General features: G+C 50.0%; 1 protein-coding gene and 1 long non-coding RNA gene across 2 annotated transcripts; both read right to left on the reverse strand.

The window, feature by feature from the left end:
• Positions 1-815: 815 nt before the first annotated feature.
• LRFN3 (leucine rich repeat and fibronectin type III domain containing 3) lies at positions 816-8,677 on the reverse strand. The gene is made up of 3 exons (XM_077132066.1): positions 7,662-8,677; positions 5,035-6,471; positions 816-1,432 (listed from the first exon to the last, which is right to left on the reverse strand). Exons 2-3 carry the CDS (start codon positions 6,453-6,455, stop codon positions 967-969), a joined length of 1,887 nt encoding a protein of 628 aa, XP_076988181.1. The 5' UTR covers positions 6,456-6,471; positions 7,662-8,677; the 3' UTR covers positions 816-966.
• Positions 8,678-11,538: 2,861 nt separating this feature from the next.
• LOC143660227 (uncharacterized) lies at positions 11,539-13,978 on the reverse strand. The gene is made up of 3 exons (XR_013163884.1): positions 13,791-13,978; positions 12,785-12,848; positions 11,539-12,295 (listed from the first exon to the last, which is right to left on the reverse strand). It is a non-coding gene; the product is annotated as an uncharacterized LOC143660227 (long non-coding RNA).
• Between the last annotated feature and the right edge of the window lie 3,049 nt (positions 13,979-17,027).

Consider the following 17,027-nt stretch of genomic DNA (forward strand, 5'->3'; position numbering starts at 1 on the left):
TAACCCACCCACTCAGAGTCCTGGCACTTCTCCCACCCACTCCTTCCTCCTTTCCCCCAGACCTGTCCTGTCCGCACTCACCCAAGTCCCTGACCTGGCTTTCCTTGGCCTAGGTTCCCAGCTTCAAGTATTTCCCTCTGGCTCACCCTCCACATGGCAGCTAGAGGAACCTTCCTAAAGCCCAAACCTGACCCTATTCCTTCCCTGTAGAGAGTCCTCCATGGTTCTCCAATACCATTAGAACAGAGTCTGAGCTTCTCAGCCTGGAAGCTGGCCCCCTGCCCTCTGCCTCCCTCTCCCAAGGCCTTACCAGTGCCTAGTACATACTAAGCCCTTGTTTAAGCTGTGCTCTTTGGCTTTTTTTTTTTCTTTTTCCTCTTTGCACAATTATCTTCTTCAGGTGTCATTCTCAGAGCACACATCTCCTCCTCCAGGAAGCTCATCCTGACTACACAGTAGGCTGAGACAGGCCCCATATCTGGGCTCCCACAGTCCCCTAGGCAAACACAGCATTGATCATTCAGGGCTCTCACTGTCCAGTACGTGGCTGTCTACCCCACTGGACTGTAGCCCCCTGAAGGCAGGGCTCAAGAGCTATCTGCGTCACTGCAGCATTGCCACAGAGGGCAGATCCAGAGGAGAGGCTGGAAGAACATCTCTTGAGTGGATGATCATCCTCAGTCTCCCCTAGAGACCTCAAACAGACCTGGGGGGTTGGTGTTCCTCTTCCCAGAGGAGGTGTTTCCCAGCTCCAGATCCCTCTACAAGCCCCCCAATTCCCAAAGACAGAGACAGGGCAAGGGCCAGGCCCAAGCTTAGAAAAATAGGACTTTCTTGTTGTGCCCCAGTGTCCCCGACACCCTCCCCATCAGAGTTTTAAAAACCGTGAGCAATTTGGTGAGTCTGAGACCAGGCCCTGGGGGGTGCCAGGGTCCTGCTACACAGCCGTGGAGGTGGGTGGGGTAGCTACGGCCCCGCGGGTTCGTGGCTGGGGCCCCAGGGCTCGCAGTCCAGCTGGACCACGGTGTGGGCCCTGGGCCCGGCGGGCTCTGGGGCAGGCGGGGCGGGCGTGGGGCCCAGGGCGCCGTTGGTCTGGGAGCAAACGCTGCTGACTGGCGTGGTGGCCTTGGCCTTGCCCGGGGGCTGGCCGCCGTGCACCTTGTAGCGCATGAGCAGCACGAAGATGAAGATCAGTACCGAGGCCACGATGACACCACCCAGTGCGATGATCATGGTGCCGCCCAGGAAGGGGGCATGCGGGACACCGCAGGGCCGCAGTGCCGGCTCTGTGGAGAAGCGGGCGCAGCCCACCGGCCGGGTGGCCGTCAGCCCTGTGGCGCTGTCCTCGTACACCGCTAGCACGCACAGGTCGTAGGTACGGCCCGACACCAGGTCTGTCAACAGGAAGGAGCGGCTCTCAGCCGGGATCATCCTGGAGGGACAGGCAGGCGGGGTCAGGTCTCTGGCTACCCAGCACCCACCCCATACTCCCCCAAACCCCATCCAATGCTCTCAGGGGGCCGGGTTTCCCTCTAGCCCTCTGCTTCATTTCACTCAAGCCTGCTGAGTTCCCTCTAACCACCACCCCAATTGCCTTTGGTGTGATCCTCCTTCTGCCAGCATCTGACTCCCTTTAGCCACGTGACCAATACCCCTCCAGTCTGTTACCCAATTTCCCTCTAGCCCACCATCTCATTTCCCTGAAGCCTGCCACCCAAATTTCTCCACTTTGATTTCCCTCTGGCCCCATAGCACAATTTCCCCTCACTGTTGAATTCTTCTCCCTCACTGCCATCCAGTTTTCCCTCAGCTTGCAACTCAACTGGCCAACTTTGCTCCTGTCTGCAGCCCTATTTCACTCAGCCCCACCACCCAATTCCTTTGTAGCTCACTACCTGGGTTCCACCAGTCTATCACCCAATTTCCAACCAGCCACCTCCTGATTCCCTCTAGCCTGGCCACCAGACATCTCTGCAGTTCACTGACCAATTCTGTTTTGACCCTGCTGATTTCCCTCTACCCCAATGTCCCATTTCCTCCCAGAGTGATTTGAACAGTGAATAAAAAAGTATTTGCATATCCCCTTCGGGGAATGGTGAGAAAGGGGGAAAATCCAACTTTCCCAAGTTGAATTCTTGATATTCTCACAAGCAGCGCAGACAACCAAAGCTACAGGCTGGGGTTTGTTCATATGAAACTTAACCCCACAAAGGATAGGTCAAACCTACTTAAAATTGGGCCTAAGAGTCACCCCCAAGAGAACCTCTTTTGTTGCTCAGACGTGGCCTCTCTCTCCAGCCAACACAACAAGCAAACTCACCACCCTCCCCCTGTCTGCATGGGACATGACTCCCAGGGGTGTGGACCTTCCTGGCAACATGGGACAGAAATCCTAGAATGAGCTGGGACTCAGCATCAAGGGATTGAGAAAACCCCTAGAATGAGCTGAGACTCAGCATCAAGGGATTGAGAAAACCTTCTCAACCAAAAGGGGAAAGAGTGAAATGAGACAAAATAAAGTGTCAGTTTGCTGAGAGATCCCAAACAGAGTTGAGAGGTTATCCTGGAGGTTATTCTTATGCATTAAATAGATATCACCTTGTTAGTCAAAATGTAATGGAGAGGCTGGAGGAACTGCCTGAAAATGTAGAGCTGTGTTCCAGTAGCCATGTTTCTTGAAGATGATTGTATAATGATATAGCTTTCACAATGTGACTGTGTGATTGTGAAAACCTTGTGTCTAATACTCCTTTTATCTACCTTTTCAACAGATGAATAAAACATATGGATTAAAAATAAATAATAGGGGAAACAAATGTTAAAATAAATTTAGTAGATTGAAATGCTAGTAATCAATGAAAGGGAGGGGTAAGGGGTATGGTTATATATGAATTTTTTTCTATTCTCTTTTTATTTCTTTTTCTGAATAGATGTAAATGTTCCAAGAAATGATCATGATGATGAATACACAACTATAACTATGTGATAATATTGTGAATTACTGATTATATATGTAGAATGGAATGATCAAAAGTTAAGAATGTTTGCGTTTGTTTGGTGTTTTTTGGCATTTAAAAAAAATTTTTTTAATTAATTTTAAAAACTATTTAAAAAAAAGTCTCATTTCCTCCTAGTCTTCCATCCAGTTTCTCTCTGATCCCACCTCCCAATCTCCCTCCAGACCCTCACCCAATTTCCCTCTGGCTCTCCTGTCTGATTTCCCTCTAGCCTGTGCCCAATTTTCGTTATCCTGCTGCCTGATTTTCCTCTGGCATACACCTAAAATTCTCTCCCATCTAACTGCCTGACTTCCCTACACCCTTGAGGCCCAATTTCTTCCTAACCTGCCAATAAAGTACCCCCTTGTCTTTGCCTTATTATTTCTATAGCCTGCTTTCTAGTGACTCATGTCATCTGAGTCCCTTTTCATTAAACTGATTTGTCTCAGTCACTACTGCTGATTTCTTTTTCTCCCTGTTGCCTGATTTCTTACCAGCTCTATAACCTAGTTCACTTTTCTCTTTGCTACCTGATTTCTATTTATCTTACCTTCCCATTTCCTTTTATCCTTATCACTCAATTCCACTACATTTCTATTTGGAGCAGGGAAAGCCTGCTGGATTGTGAACTTGTTTTTTTTTATCTTTGTTTTATTCGTAGGCTGCTTTAACGAGACAAGCACAGTGAGCTCTGTGGTTGTCTGTGGGAGGGTGAATGTCAGGGGCACAATTCATCCTATCCCCTGCCAGGGAAGATGGACAGGGCTGGTGTGATTTTTTCAGGGTCAGGCTCCATTGAGTACTATTTCTGAGAAACGGGATGGAATGAGGGGGTTGGGTTTCCAGGACTGACAAAGAAGTCAAGTGCTGATCTCTGGAGGTGAGGGCCCCTGGGGAGGGAAAGGGGATACAGGGAGTGGGTTAATAAGGCACAGACTCCCACTCTTGGGAGGCATCCTCTGCAGCCAGTCCTCGGGATCTGCATACTTGGCCCAGCCTGGCAGTGAGGACAGGGGTTGTCCATGGCTGACCCTGCAAGGCTGGACCTTGGGGAGAGGAGCCAGCAGCACCTGGGTCAGCAGCCACCACTACCACAGCTCACTGCAGCAGACACACCCAGGGCTCTCCTACTTCAGGGTGGAAGTGACAGCGACAACCTGTTGGAGCTTAAGCCCCAGGTTTTGAGTTTGCAATAATGGAGTGGAGAAGGGAGCCCTCAAGAGAATATTCTTGCTCACCTAGCAGGTGGGCACTTGAACCAGATTCAATTTGATTTAGAAAATATAAAGCTTAAATGTCACCATATTAGAACTTCAAACATGTGGAGCAGTTCACACTACACAAGCATAAAGCTAACCTCTATATAATCTCCTTCCCCAATTTTCCCTCTCACCTCTGGTCTGATTTCCTTTTTAATGGGCCTGCCTCTATTATTTTCCTGTGATCCTTTTTTCTTTCTGCAGCCTGGCTTTGCCATGTCACCTGGAAAACAAGGTTTCTCTTTACCTTAACTAACTAAATTTATTTTTATCCTCCTGCTACCTGGTGAATTTTTTTTACCTTTTCCACCTGGTTTCTTTTTTCTCTTACTGCCTGATGCCCTTTATGCCTTTGCTACTTCGTTTCCTTTTTATATTTGCTACCATTTGCTCTTGTTACCTGCTTTCTTTTTACCTGGGCAGTCTGATTTCTTTTATCATTATTGCTTCAATTTTTAAAGCCCTATAGTCTCATTTATTTTTACATTTGCTGCCTAATATGGTTTATCCTTGTTAACTGATTTTTTTTTTACCATCACTGCCATATTTCTTCTATTCATATGCTTGATTCTTGTGAGCCTTGCTGCCTATTTCTTTTACTTTTGCTGATTTCCTTTGTTACCTTGTAGTCTCATTTCTCAGCTGTGCTGCTTGCTCCCTAGGGCATCAGTAGATGTCCCTCTTCTACTCCCCACCCCACCCCCCACCCCCCACTGCAAGCTTCCCACCGTCCCCTTATTCCCACCCCAAGCTTCCCTGCCAGCTGGACCCTGCACCTGTAGACAAGGATGTCGTCGGCTGAGCTGTTGTACTGGATCTGGTACATGCGGATGCCTGGGGTAGGCCGCTGGTCTGGCCACTGGACAAGGGCAGCTGTGGCCCCGTGCTCAGTCACCTGGACGCTGCGGTCGGTAGGGGGCGCAGTGTCAGCTGCCTTGGCAGAGGCAGAGGCAGAGGCAGCAGAAGGCGGGGTGAGGGCATCAGGATCCCCGTCCCGCGGGGGGTCACAACTGGTGCTGTTGGCCAGCTGGGGAGGGGGTGGGGGACCCACAGTCAGCTCAACGGCAGCTGTGGCTTCGCCAGCAGCATTGGCTGCAATGCAGGTGAATACGCCGCCGTCACCCGGTTCGGTAACCAGCAGCTCCAGCGTCCCATTAGGGAAGGCACGGGCGCGGCTCGAGTTGCCCAGCAATCGGCCCTGGGGCGACACCCAACGCACACGGGGCTCAGGGTCCCCCACGGCCCGGCAACGCAAAGCGGCCGGCCGACCTGCAGGCACCACCAGGGGTGGTGAGCGGTGAGTCACCACGGGTGGCTCACACACAAACTCCTCCTCGCCCACAGCCCAGAAGTAGCGGCCACCCAGGGCAGGTGGTGAGGCGCAGGCCTCAAGGTCGTCCTCCCGGGCCAGGCGCCGCAGCCACACCAATTCACAGTTGCAATGCAGGGGGTTCCCACCGAAGGCCAGCACCAGAGCAGAGGCTGGTGAGCCGCGGGGGCGGGCGAGCAGCGGGAGACGGGAGAAAAGTGGATCGGGCGGGATGGTGGTCAGGCGGTTGGAGGTCATGTCCAGCCGCGCCAGCTTGTGCAGGCGGGAAAAGGCGCCGGCAGGCACAGAAGCCAGTAGGTTGTGGTCAAGGCCCAACGTATTGACATTGCCCAGGCGGCCCAAAGCCTCCCAGGGCAGCTGCTCCAGGTTGTTGTAGGAGAGGTCGAGATCCTCGAGAGTCTCTGCACAGTCGTCCAGGGCACCAGCCGCCAGGGCCGCCAACTGGTTGTTGCTCAGGATGAGGTGGCGCAAGTTGACCAGGCCGCGCAGCTGACCCTCGCCCAGCGAGGTCAGACGGTTGCCATCGAGGTGCAGGGCACGCAGGGCACGGAGGTCAGCAAAGGCACCGGCTGCCACGTGGCGGATGGTGTTCCGTGACAAGCTCAAGTGCAGCAGGCCCGTCATGTTGGCCAGGTCGCGGCGGCGCACAGCTGCGATGAAGTTGTCTGCCAGGCGCAGCTCAGCGGCCCGGCGGTCCAGCGAGGGTGGCACAAAGAGGAGGCCTGCCCCTGGGCACAGCACGCTTAGGGGCAGTGATTGTGTCTGGCAGCGGCAGCGGCGGGGACACGGGCTGGGAGTAGCTGGCTGGAGTGGAGACGAAGCAGGGGCCAGCGGCAGCAGGCAAAGGAGCAGCGGCAGGACGGCCATCGCGGGCAAGGGCGGCCTACAGGGCATTAAGGCAGGCTGAGGCCAGAGGAAGGGGGCCAGAGGAGTTGGGGTAGTCAGAGACCGAGAGAGGAGGTCATGGTGGGCTGGGGACAGGAGAGATGGTCAGAGATGGGTAGACAAAAGGGAGATGGTTAGAAATGGAGAGATGGGGTGGGTTGGTGAGGGTGGGCAGAAGGTGAGATACAGGGCTTAAGAGGTAGTGAGAGAGAGATGGGTAGAGATGGCCATAGAGAAAAGAGGTGGTCAGGATGGTGCAAATGATTAGAAGTGATTGGAATGAGCAGACAAATGAGGAGACATGGTCTGGAAGAAGAGAGGTGGACAAAGAGAGGGGTGTGGTTGGGATGACCAGATCCGGGAGAGGTGGTCAGAGAGAGGAGGAGAGGACAGACAAGTCAGGGACAGTCGGGGACCAGGACTGCTAGTCAGGGTGATGGGCATGAGGAGAGGTCATCAGAGAGAGGAAAGGCATCCAGAGATGGTCAGAAAGGATCAATGAGAGAGAGAGATGGTTGGTGAAAGCCAGAGATGCTCAGGTGGCCAAAGACCTGGGTTCTGCTCCAGGATGGGAGGGGGTAACAGAGACGGTGAAGATGGCCAGAGAAAGGAGAGGTGGACAGAGGGAGCTGGACAGGGCAGTGATAGTCAGGTGACAGTCATAGATGAAGGTTTAGAGTCAGGAGTGGGCAGAGGGCAGGAGAGATGGCAGAAGATGGTGAGAAGGACAGGCCCAGTGGAGTCGACAGAGATGTCAAAACCGGTCATTGAGAAAAGCAGTGGCCAGAGGTGGCCAGAGAGAGGAGCCATGGACAGTGCTGTCAAAGACGATCAGAAAGAGGAGAGGTGGACAGAAGTGGTGACTAGAAGAGGTGGAGAAAGGAGACCAGAAAGAGGAGAGGTAAATGGCAGAGGTCAGACAGCAAGAAACAGTTAGAGAACAGGGTAGGGGGTCAGAGACCTGAAGATGCCTCTACCAGGAACGAGGAAAGAAGTGGGAGAGGACCAGTGTTGGTTACGGGACCCAAGGGTGTTTGAAGCAGCCAGGGAGTTGGAGGCAGACCCATGGGAGTATCTGGGGAGACCTTGGGGGTGCCAAGGTGGGCCTGGCTCTCTTCTACCTCCACCCCCAGCCCTGCATCTTCTCCCAAGCCCCTCCCCACCATAGAGGTTTCCCAGGAGCCTTACCTGAGCTGGAAGCCGCCCCAGGGAGCAGAATCCTCAGGCTCCAAGGGGGTCAGAAGTCAGAGCTCCGCAGGAGGGCTGGGTCATACTTTCCCTGTCCCCAGGCCTCTGTAAAGGGACTGTCTCCACTGCGTCTCAGCTCAGATCTGTGGCCACAGTCTCCAGACCTTGATACTCGGGGTTCCAGACCCAAAATATTGGGCCCTAAGGGCCCAACTTTAGACACCCAGGCCCCAGTTTGGGTTGTTCAGGGCAAGGTCTCCCAGGTCCAGTCTTGGGATGGTAAACAGCCAAATGGGGAGTTCAGAGTCTCAGTCCCACGCCCCGAGTCATGGGACCCAATACTAGGGTTCTGGGTTCAGATACTGGGGTGTTGAGTCAAGATTTAGAGGTCTCTAGACCCAGACTTCAGCATTCAGGTCTACAACAAGGACTTCAGGCCCAAACTCAGGTTCCGGCCCCTTGGCATCCCATGGTTCAAATTTATCTATGGCCTAAATCTTAGGGTTCAGGTTCCAAATAGCGGGATTCCAGGGTATAGATATGGGGATCTGGTTCAAAATTTCAAGGTCCCAGGAATACAATTTGGAGCTCAGCTCTAGATCTGGGACCTTAGATGCCAAATCCTGGGGTTCCAGCTCCATGGATCCATGTTCCAAATCTCGGAGTCCAAGGACCAGATGTCGGAATTCCAGCCCCAGATATTGGAGTTCGGGCTCCAGGTCTTGGGGTACCACGGCCGGATCTCGGGGTGCCGGCCCCTGATTAGAGTCCCAAGCCCGGTTTCCAAATCTCTGGATCCAATCTCTGGGTGTGGGCCCTCGATGTTGGGATGCGGACCCCGGGTCTGGGCCGGCGTCGTCCCAGCTTGCTTTCCCGGGGAGGTTGGGAGGGAGGGGGTTGGCTGCGGTGGGCGGAGGTGGGGGTGCGGCTGGGGAGCACCGGAGCCGGGGTGGGGCAAGGCCTGGGCGCGGACTGACGGACAGACAGAGACACGCAGGGTGGGGACACCGCAGCGCAGGTGGGGGCGCAGGGGGGAGGGGTCGCGTTTAGAGACCCCTCCCCCGCCGGGGCCGGGGCGGGGGCCGGGCGGGGGCCGGGCAGGCGGGCCGGGACCGGGTGCTCTCGCGGCCTCCTCGCCGGGAACCTAGGACCGCGCACGCGCCCGTGCTTAAAGGCACAGGCCCCATGCGCGCGCCCGCGCTTAAAGGCATAGGCAGCCCCTCTCCTTCAAAGGCGCGCCTCCAGCCCCTCCCATAGAGTCGACCTAGTCGACTAGTGTTGGGACCAAGAATTCGTGGTCACGAAGACAGTGAGAGAAAGAGAGACAGCAAAAGAGACAGAGAGACACAGAGACACACAGGGACTGAGAGAGATAGAGAGAGAACAGAGATTGAGAGATAGAGAGACAGAGAGACTAGGCAGTCTTAGATTGAGGGACAAAGAGGAATAGAATGAGAAAGACAGAACAAGAGAGAGAGAAACACACACACAAATTCAAAGAAATGTGGAAAAACACAGAGACAGAAAGAGATCCAAAGAGAGATAGAGAAATTAGAGACAAGGACAAGTCAGGGTTAGACAAGCATGGAGACACAGAGAAAGTAAAAAAGACAGAGAGTCAGAGAGATAGAGAGGAAGAAGGAGAGAGACACTGATATACAATCCCTGGGGCTTCTTGGGTGTGAATGGGTAAGTGCATATGTGTGTCTGATTCTCACTCACACCTTAGACGTGGCCCTGCATTCCAGCCCCTCCATCTCAAAGCCATCCTTTTCCCCAGCCTGTCCCGTCCACCCCTCTGTCTCAGCTCTGTAGCCCTAGTAGTCCTTTCTTTCAAGTGGGTGGAGTTTCCTTACCTGGACCCTGTCCAGCAACAAGCCTGATCTTTCAGGCCAGAGGGCAGACTCTGTTCCTTTGAGAAAACTTGGCTCTAAGACCTTCGGCCCACAGTGATTAGGACTAGACCTCAAAACATACTGACCAGATATCTCAGTAGGAGGTAAAAGAAAAGAGCTGGGATGGAAGCAAGGAGCAGGCCAGGCTGACCCCCAGAGAGGTGTGTCCACTGTCTTCCCTTCTACTCAGGGCCACTGCTCCACAGAGGGCCCTACTGGGATTGTGCCAACACATGACTCACCAGGAGTGGTGTCTGCCTGCCCTCATGTTTGTGAGAGGATTGCGAGGAGGCTAGAGCAGGCCACACATATCCTGGCAGATGGTGGCAGGAAGTGGGTGTGGGTGGGCAAACCTAGCCTGGAAACTTGGTTCTGGCAACATGGGGGACCTGATCTTTCCAGAGCTCTGGTCCAGAGGGGACATGACCTTGTCCTGGATTGTCTTATGGGGACACTCAGGTCATGGGGGATATGAATGGTCACAGCAACTACCCCTGAACCCTCAACTGAGTGGAGGAGTAATGTGACCAAGTGGGAGGAAGGCATGGGTGTATATTCATCCTGGTATCTCTAGCTCTACGGAAGGTTTCAGAACAGGCTTTTGGCTCCTTCAACTTATGTGTATTGAAATTTTACAGCTAAAATTAACTCAGCCCCAGGGTTGTCTTTCCAGATCATTAGCAAAGTTCATCAGCACTCTTGGCCCAGCACAGTGGTATCTGGTCACAGCAGAAGCTCCAGAGATACTCCAGAGGGGGTAGAGGTGGGGAGGACAGAAGGAAAGACTTGGAGATGATCCCAAGAGCATAACTCCAATTAGGAGTCAGTGGAACTGGCTGATTCGGGGTGGGATCCCAGAAAACAGGGGCGAGAAAGGAGGGAGAGCAGGTAGGGAAGGGAGAAACTTAATAGAGGCTGCATGGATAAGCAGGTTCCACTGTGGGCAACCAGGAATCAGCTTTCCAGAGAATTTTAAGGAACCTTGCAGAACGTCTATCTGAATTTCCACCCCTCACCACCCATCACGTCAAATTTCAGAGAGAATGGAAAATTTATCCAGCAATTCTTACCCTGTGGGTGATGATCGTCCCCAGGTGAGGGGGGCATCTGCGATCTGAGACAGAAAAGCAGAGCCTTTTCTGCCTTGCATGGGCTAGATCAGTGGTCCTCAGATTTTAGCTGCATCACGATCAACTCTCCCCTTCCCCAACCAGGAGTCATCAAGACTTCCTGAAGGAGAACTTAGTGTTCAGACCTGAAGAATAAATATGATCAAGGCAGGTGGGCCATGTGGCTTGCCTGCACCCTCATACCAGAGTGTGTGCAGCCTGGGAGGCTCTGGGGTTCCTGAGTCACACCATACATGTGTTCCATGTGCTGTAACCCTTCATTAGCTCCTGGAAGGGGATCCTGGTGGGATAGTCATGGGGGACTTTGCTTAATTGCAACATCTGGAGAAGTGGACAGCAGCAGCAGAAACAGCCAAAGCAAAAAGAATGAGGTTACATTGCTCGATAGCTGAGGGGACCCTAGAGAATCTACTTTTATCTGCACATGAATTATGCACATGGAATATGCCTGGATATACACTAAAACATACAGGGTACACAGGCATATACATGCACATGTTCATCATGTACACTGAGGTTCACCAGAACATACAGGGACACACAACAGGACACATATTCAAATACAGGGACCAGACACCTCCAAAACACACACACACACATTCACACTTGGACATGTAATTGGTCATGTACAGAAACACATTGCACACAGATTATTCTTGCACATGAATGGTAGCCACACACCCACACATATATACAAGAAACACATTTGGAAATTCACATCAAGTACCCATAATGGATGGGTACACACACACACATGCCCATGCCACTTATGCATACGCACTTCAAATCAATGAAGTTGTCAGTCTGCCAAAAAAGAGTCATTTTATAAAAGGACTTAGGCCCCTTCCAAATTAGTGGGTTGTCAGAGCAAGGAGGGATGGAGGGGGTAGTCCTCTGAACTTCAACTAGTACCCACCAACCCAAGTCCAGCTAGTGAAGTTCACTGGAATTGGCTCAGCTTTGTAATTAGCACATGAATGAGCACTGAAGACCAGGGATATACTGTAAGTATCAGGTCTGAAGGTGCACCTCCATAGGGTGGGGTAAAAAGGAAGGGGTGGGAAGATGAGTGCACTCCACCCCAACTACCACCCTAAAGTAGACCTGTGGGTCCAAAGCAAGCATCACTTTCTACAGTGCAACTACAACAACCCAGTGCATATGATGGAAGAACTAAACACAACTTTAAACATCTGCTTTCATGATTGGCAGCTATCAACATAGAAGAACATGAGAAGTTTACATTTGTGCAAGGAATGGAGGGAAATACGTTACTGATAACTTTTAACAAGCAAACATAGAGATTTTGGGCCACTGTATAGCCCTGCTATGTGAAAGCCTGAATGCCACAGCACAACTGGGGATTGGAATCTCACTTACAGAATGGCTGGTGCTCAAACTTGGCTGATATCAGGGGCCACAGAGAGGAAGGATCAATATATTAGTTGGCCTTAGGCCAGCTGCTGTAACAACTCCCTGGATTTCAGGGACTCCATTTATTTAATTTCTTGCTCATGGGCATTCTGGTTGATTGGCAGCTGTCCTCCATCTGGTGACTTGTGTACCAGCCTCATTATCTTATGGCTCCATCATTTCCTGGGGTTTCCACCTGGCAAATAGGAGGAGACGGGGTGGAGAAGGCTCACAAGCTTCTTAAAGGCTTTGGCCCAGAAGTAATCTGTAAGCTTCCCTTCTGCCCATATTTTACTTGTGAGAACTAGTCACATAGCTTTCATGGGTGCTAGAGTGGCTGTGAATGTATTCCCCAGCTGGGCTGCTCTCTTCCAGTCCCAGCTATGTGAAGGGAGTATAGATTATGATGGTCCCAGTACGAAGCAAAACCTCAAGGGAGGCAGCAGGAAGAGGCTGTGGGATTTCATCCCACTCACTATACCAAATCTTGCTCCAGGGATAAGTTTCCAGTTCCACCCTGACCACTCACCTACCTCCCCTGGGGTCTTTGGAGTGGGTGACCACAAATTTACCTTCTTTGAGGGCAAAGTGAACCTGGCTTGATTTGATAAAATCTTTAGAATAGTCCAGATGAATGATGGGAACTGTCCAAAACTCTTTCCTCAAACATTTATTGAGCCCTCACCGTGTGCCAGATGCAATGCCAGGAACATCCCACGTACCACACTCCTAGCTCTGGAGTTGTGTCCCTTGAAAAGGCAGAAAGAGAGCAGATAATCTCTGAACATTGTGATTACGGCAGTGATATTCCATTATGATCAAGATGGGGGAAGGGAAGGGCAAGGAGATCACAAGTCTGCCTGGTGGTGGTGATGGAAAGGGGTTCAGGGAAGGGATGGGGGTGACATTTGAGAAGGTCACCTGGACCAAAAGGGGATAGGGCTTTCTAAACACAATCATAATGCCTATGTGCTGATCAGTGTGCTAACCATAAACCTAATGATTCCTGCTCCTAACTACAAACCACTGCTGTTTCAAGTACTAATCAGAAATCTGATCCCTGTAAACACAAACCTGCTTTGATTCATGTACTAATAAACTTACGCTGATTGTAAACCTTGTTCTGGAGCAGGGTTATAGCACAAAATCTGGGAAGAACACATGCTGATTATCACCAAATCAAAGAGATCCACATGCTAATAACCATCTTGACTTGATTCGTGTGCTAATTACAATATCAGGATAATGTAATTGGGTGATCAGAGAGCGTTGTATTCATACTGAAGAGCACAGATTCTGAAACCAGAAAGCCTGGGTTTGAATCCCAGCTCTGCCACTGACTTGGGCAAGTTTTTTTCCCTTTTCTGAGCCTCAGTTTAATTCATTATTTTAGGTGATTGCTGGAAAGATTAAATGAACTTCGAGCAGTGCCTATGGTAAGTGCTTACTCTTATGAATACTGTTATCATAATAACAATAATATGCAACCAACATTTAATTCTCACAGTAGTCCCTACTTCCAATTTCTTCACTACTAAGTCCCTTTCCTGGCCCAGGTCTAGGACCTCATCCTCTGTAAAAGTTTCTCATGGGTTGCCATGACAACCCTCAGCGTCCTTAGCACAGGCTCTGGCCCTGTCCTGCTGACCGCGGCATAACAGCTCAGCCGCCACGTGGGGGCAGCAACGCACCGTTCAGCCGCAGCACGCGCGGCGCATTGTGGGGCGCAGAGTCTAGTGGCAGATCCAGCGGCGGTTCCAGCGTGGCGGAAGAACTGCCTTTCCCAGACATCCACGCGACATCCTCTGCCTCACCTTGCCCAAGTCTTGAGGCGGAGCTTCGCACCCTCAGAGAGCGCGCTTCAGGAGCGGCGCGGGGGATTGTGGGGTTCAGGGATTGGGGTCCGCGCCGCGCGGGGGGCGGTCCTGCGCATGCGCAGACTGCCTACTGTGTTCGCTGTACTTCAGCGGGTAGTAGGGTCGGACGTCCTGTCACAGAGCTGTAGCCGCTGGAGGAGCTGCATCCCGAGCTGCGTTAAGGCCGCAGTGCTGGGAGGCTACGTAGTCTCTGAGCAGAGGAAGAGCGAGGCTTTTCCTGCATTTCAACCGCTCCTCTCTTTGGCTTTTTGTTAGCTCTCAAGCCTGTTTACGGCGCTCTGGCCTTAGAAGAAAAGTCCCCTTTCCTTTCTTTCTTCGCTTTTCCTCACGGCCACCCTCCTTCCCATTTAAAAAAAAAAAAAAAAAGGCTACGGCAGTTTTCAACCAGACACAAAAATAGAATAACGTACCTACCCACCACTCAGTTTCAACAATTTTCAACATATGGCCAATCATGCTTTGTTCCAACCCTCCCACAATGATTTCTAAGCAAACCCGGGGCATTTCATCTATGGCTACTTCTGCATGTCTCTAGAATATGAAGTTCTTCACACCTAAAAAATTAACGATATTCTAGATATTATCTGCTATCCAGTTCGTCTTCAGATTTCCCACGTTGTCTTAGCTGTTGGCTTGTTCAGAATCTAAACAGGCTCCACACATTGCGTTTGGCTGATACCTTGCATTTGGTTGGAACCTCCCCAAATCTTTTATTCTGTAACAGTTCCTCCCCCATCTCATTCATCTCACAGTCTAATTTGGCTGGTTGCACCTCTGTGTCCTTTAATATGTTCTTTTGTCTTCTGTGTTTTCTACATTCTGGTGGATCTAAAGGCTGGGTCAGATTCAGGTTCAGATGTTTTGTTTTGTTTTTTGAATATTTTTTAATTGATAAAACTTACCATACAAACATTCTTAACATGCAAATATTCCATTCATGGTGTACAATCAGTGGCTCATAGTATCATTACATAGTTGTGTATCTGTCACCATTTTTTTTTCAGCATTTGCATCACTCCAGAAAAAGAAAGAAAGAAGAAAAAACTCATACATACCACACCCCATATCCCTCCCTCGTATTGACCACTAGTATTTCCATCTGCCCAATTTATTTTATCAGATTCAGTTTTGAGGTAAGTATTCTTCACAGATGGTGTTGAGTTCTTCTGTCAGGAGGAATATGACTTCTGGTTGTCTCTCTTTTTGGGATAAGATCCAGTGTTGCATTTGAACATTGTTACCCTGATCCATCTGCTGTAAAAAACCACAGCCAAACTTCAGGAAGGAGGTGTCTAGGTACTCCTCCCTCCCTTCCTCTCCTGCTACTCCATAAAACTGAAAGTGTACTTGTTATTAAATTCAAGGAGCAATTCATCCTCAACTTACTGTTCCTACAAAAACAGTCGACATTCCAGACCTGTGCTGTATTTCTAATATGGTGACCACTAGCCATGCATGGCTATTCAGGATTAAACTAGTCCTGATTGAAATGTGCTATGAGTGTAAAATACACACTTGCATTTCAAAACTTAGTACAAAAAAAGAGAATGTAAAATATCTCATCATTAATTTTCAAATATTGATAACATGTTGAAATGATAATATTTTATCTATAATAATAGAATATATTATATAAATAAATATTCTATTAAAACTAATTTCATCTGTTTCTTTCTACTTTTTAAATGCAGCTACTAGAAAATTTAAAATGACCTGTCTTGCTCACATTATTATTTCTACTGGAAAATGTTGTTCTAGACCAGTGGTTCTCAAAGTGTAATCCCTGTACCAGCAGCGTCAGCATCACATGAGGATTTGTTAGAAATGCAAATTTTGTGTTGCTCTAGATTTAACTGACTCAGAAGCTCTAGGGGGGGGGACCCAGCAGTCTGCATTCTAACATGCCCTCCAAACCATGCCTGTCGTAACACTCCCCTCCTGGCTTCTGTGACTCGATATTCTCCCAAACCCACACACTACTCATCCTTCACTGCTATCACCTAGTTGAGCGCCATTCCCTCCTGTTCTTCTTTTTTCTTTTTATTTCTTTTTTCGGAGTGATGCAAATGTTCTAAAAATGATCGTCGTGATGAATACCCAACTATGTGATGATATTGTGAGCCATTGATTGTACACCTATGTATACAATGTATGTGCATGAAGAGTTCTCAATAAAAATATTTTAAAAATAAAAAAAATAACAGAGTGGTATATGGGAACCCTGTGTTTGATGCATGCTTTTTCTGTAAACCCACAACTTCTTTAATTAAAAAACAAAACAAAACATTGAAGGTCTGATTTATGTTTCTGGAACATGTTCCCAGCTGTGGTGTGAAGACTACACTGGAGAGCACAAAACTAGAGGCAGAAACCAGTTTGGAAACTATTGTAGTGGTCCAGGTGGGAGGTGTTTCGGTTTGCTAAAGCTGCCAGAATGCAATATACCAGAAATAGGTTGGCTTTTTTTTTTCTGCATGGGCAGGCACCGGGAACTGAACCCGGGTCTCCAGCATGGCAGGCGTGAACGCTGCCTGCTGAGCCACCATGGCCCACCCAGGTTGGCTTTTTTTGACAGGGATTTAATCGGTTGCACATTTACAGTTGTAAGGCCATGAAAATGTCCAGATTAAGGCATTAAAACACCTTAGAGACGACACCTTCTTCTTAAGGTATGCAGGAATCTGGGGTTCCTCTGTCACATGGGAAGGCGCATGGTGATGTCTGCTGGCTCATCTCTCCTGGATTTTGGTTTCCAAGTGACTCTCTCAGCTCCTGTGGGTCCTTCTTGCTTCTCCGGGGACGTTTTCTCTCTAAGCTCTTTAGGCTTCTACCATCTTTTATCCTCTTCATAAAAGGCTTCAGTAAAGGATTAAGACCCACCTTGAATGCACTGGGTCACATCTCAATTGAAATAGCCTAACCAAATTTCCCACTCACAATAGCCTAACCAAAAGGTCTGCCCCCACAAGAATGGATTAAAAGAACGTAGTCTTTTCTGAGGTACATAACAGATTCAAACCAGCACAGGAGGGAAAACTCATACATACCATA

Source organism: Tamandua tetradactyla, chromosome 16 (genome assembly GCF_023851605.1).
Source record: "Tamandua tetradactyla isolate mTamTet1 chromosome 16, mTamTet1.pri, whole genome shotgun sequence".
Taxonomy (NCBI): domain Eukaryota; kingdom Metazoa; phylum Chordata; class Mammalia; order Pilosa; family Myrmecophagidae; genus Tamandua; species Tamandua tetradactyla.